Consider the following 1,123-nt stretch of genomic DNA (forward strand, 5'->3'; position numbering starts at 1 on the left):
ACCTTATTCATTTATGTGGTAGTTATTCTTATCACGGCCATATTCATTATTATAGCTATATCTACCACCACGGCCGTATTCATTATTATAGCCATTTCTACCACCACAACCGTATTCATTATTATAGCCATTTCTACCACCACAACCATGTCTATTATCACGTCCACGTCCACTTCCACGAAATGAGGCAACATATGTTTTAGGGATTGGTTTCGATCTAGTTGGACGGGACTGGTGGTTTCTTAACAAAAACTTATTATTTTGCTCAGCCACAAGTAAACATGATATCAGTTCTGAATATTTTTCAACTCTACGCTCTCGATATTATTGTTGCACGAGTACATTCGAGGCGTGAAATGTGGTGTATGTTTTTTCCAGCAAAAGTTCATCAGTAACAGTATCACCACATAATTTTAGTGTAGAGCTGATTTTAAATAAGGCAGAATTATATTCAACCACAGTTTTAAAATCTTGCAGCTGCAGTTCCTGCCAATCAGTCCGAGCTTTTGGGAAAATAACTGTTTTTTGATGATCATATCTTTCTTTTAAGTTTTTCCACAAACTCAGTGAATCATTTTCAGTGAGATATTCATTTTTCAGCTCTTCACTAATATGACAACGAAGGAAAATCATAACCTTCGCCTTATCTTGTAAAGATGCATCATTATCTTTTTCAATGGTATTACCAAGCCCCATAGCATCTAGATGGATCTGTGCATCTAGGATCCAAGATAAATAATTTTTCCCCGAAATGTCCAGAGCCACAAATTCCAGCTTTGTCAAGTTCGACATTTTAAAGAATAACTAGATATAACAATAATATAAAAACATAATTTAGAATATCATCATAAATATAAATAATATTAATACCATAATTTATGTGAAGATACCAAAAGTGGTAAAACCATATATAGAATAAATAGAATAAGGGCAGTTAAAACATAAATCAGTAGTACCAGATATAAGTAATAAATATAATAAGGGTGGTTAACCCATAAACCAGCCGTACTAGATAAATTGTTAAACAATAAACAATAAAGGTAGTAGAAGCTACCCTTATAAATATACACATGTCTCACTTAAAAATTGAATGATATTAATATAAGAAATGCTTACCCTTTGG

General features: G+C 32.7%; 1 protein-coding gene across 1 annotated transcript; it reads right to left on the bottom strand.

Annotated features, from left to right (window-relative positions):
• Positions 1-324: 324 nt before the first annotated feature.
• Positions 325-792, bottom strand: LOC132301534 (uncharacterized). Its single transcript, XM_059798775.1, has one exon. It carries the CDS (start codon positions 790-792, stop codon positions 325-327), a length of 468 nt encoding a protein of 155 aa, XP_059654758.1.
• Between the last annotated feature and the right edge of the window lie 331 nt (positions 793-1,123).

Source organism: Cornus florida, unplaced genomic scaffold (genome assembly GCF_030987335.1).
Source record: "Cornus florida cultivar Cherokee Brave unplaced genomic scaffold, ASM3098733v1 CherokeeBrave_3.0.0_Hap2_Chr03, whole genome shotgun sequence".
In the NCBI taxonomy this organism is placed as follows: Eukaryota; Viridiplantae; Streptophyta; class Magnoliopsida; order Cornales; family Cornaceae; genus Cornus; species Cornus florida.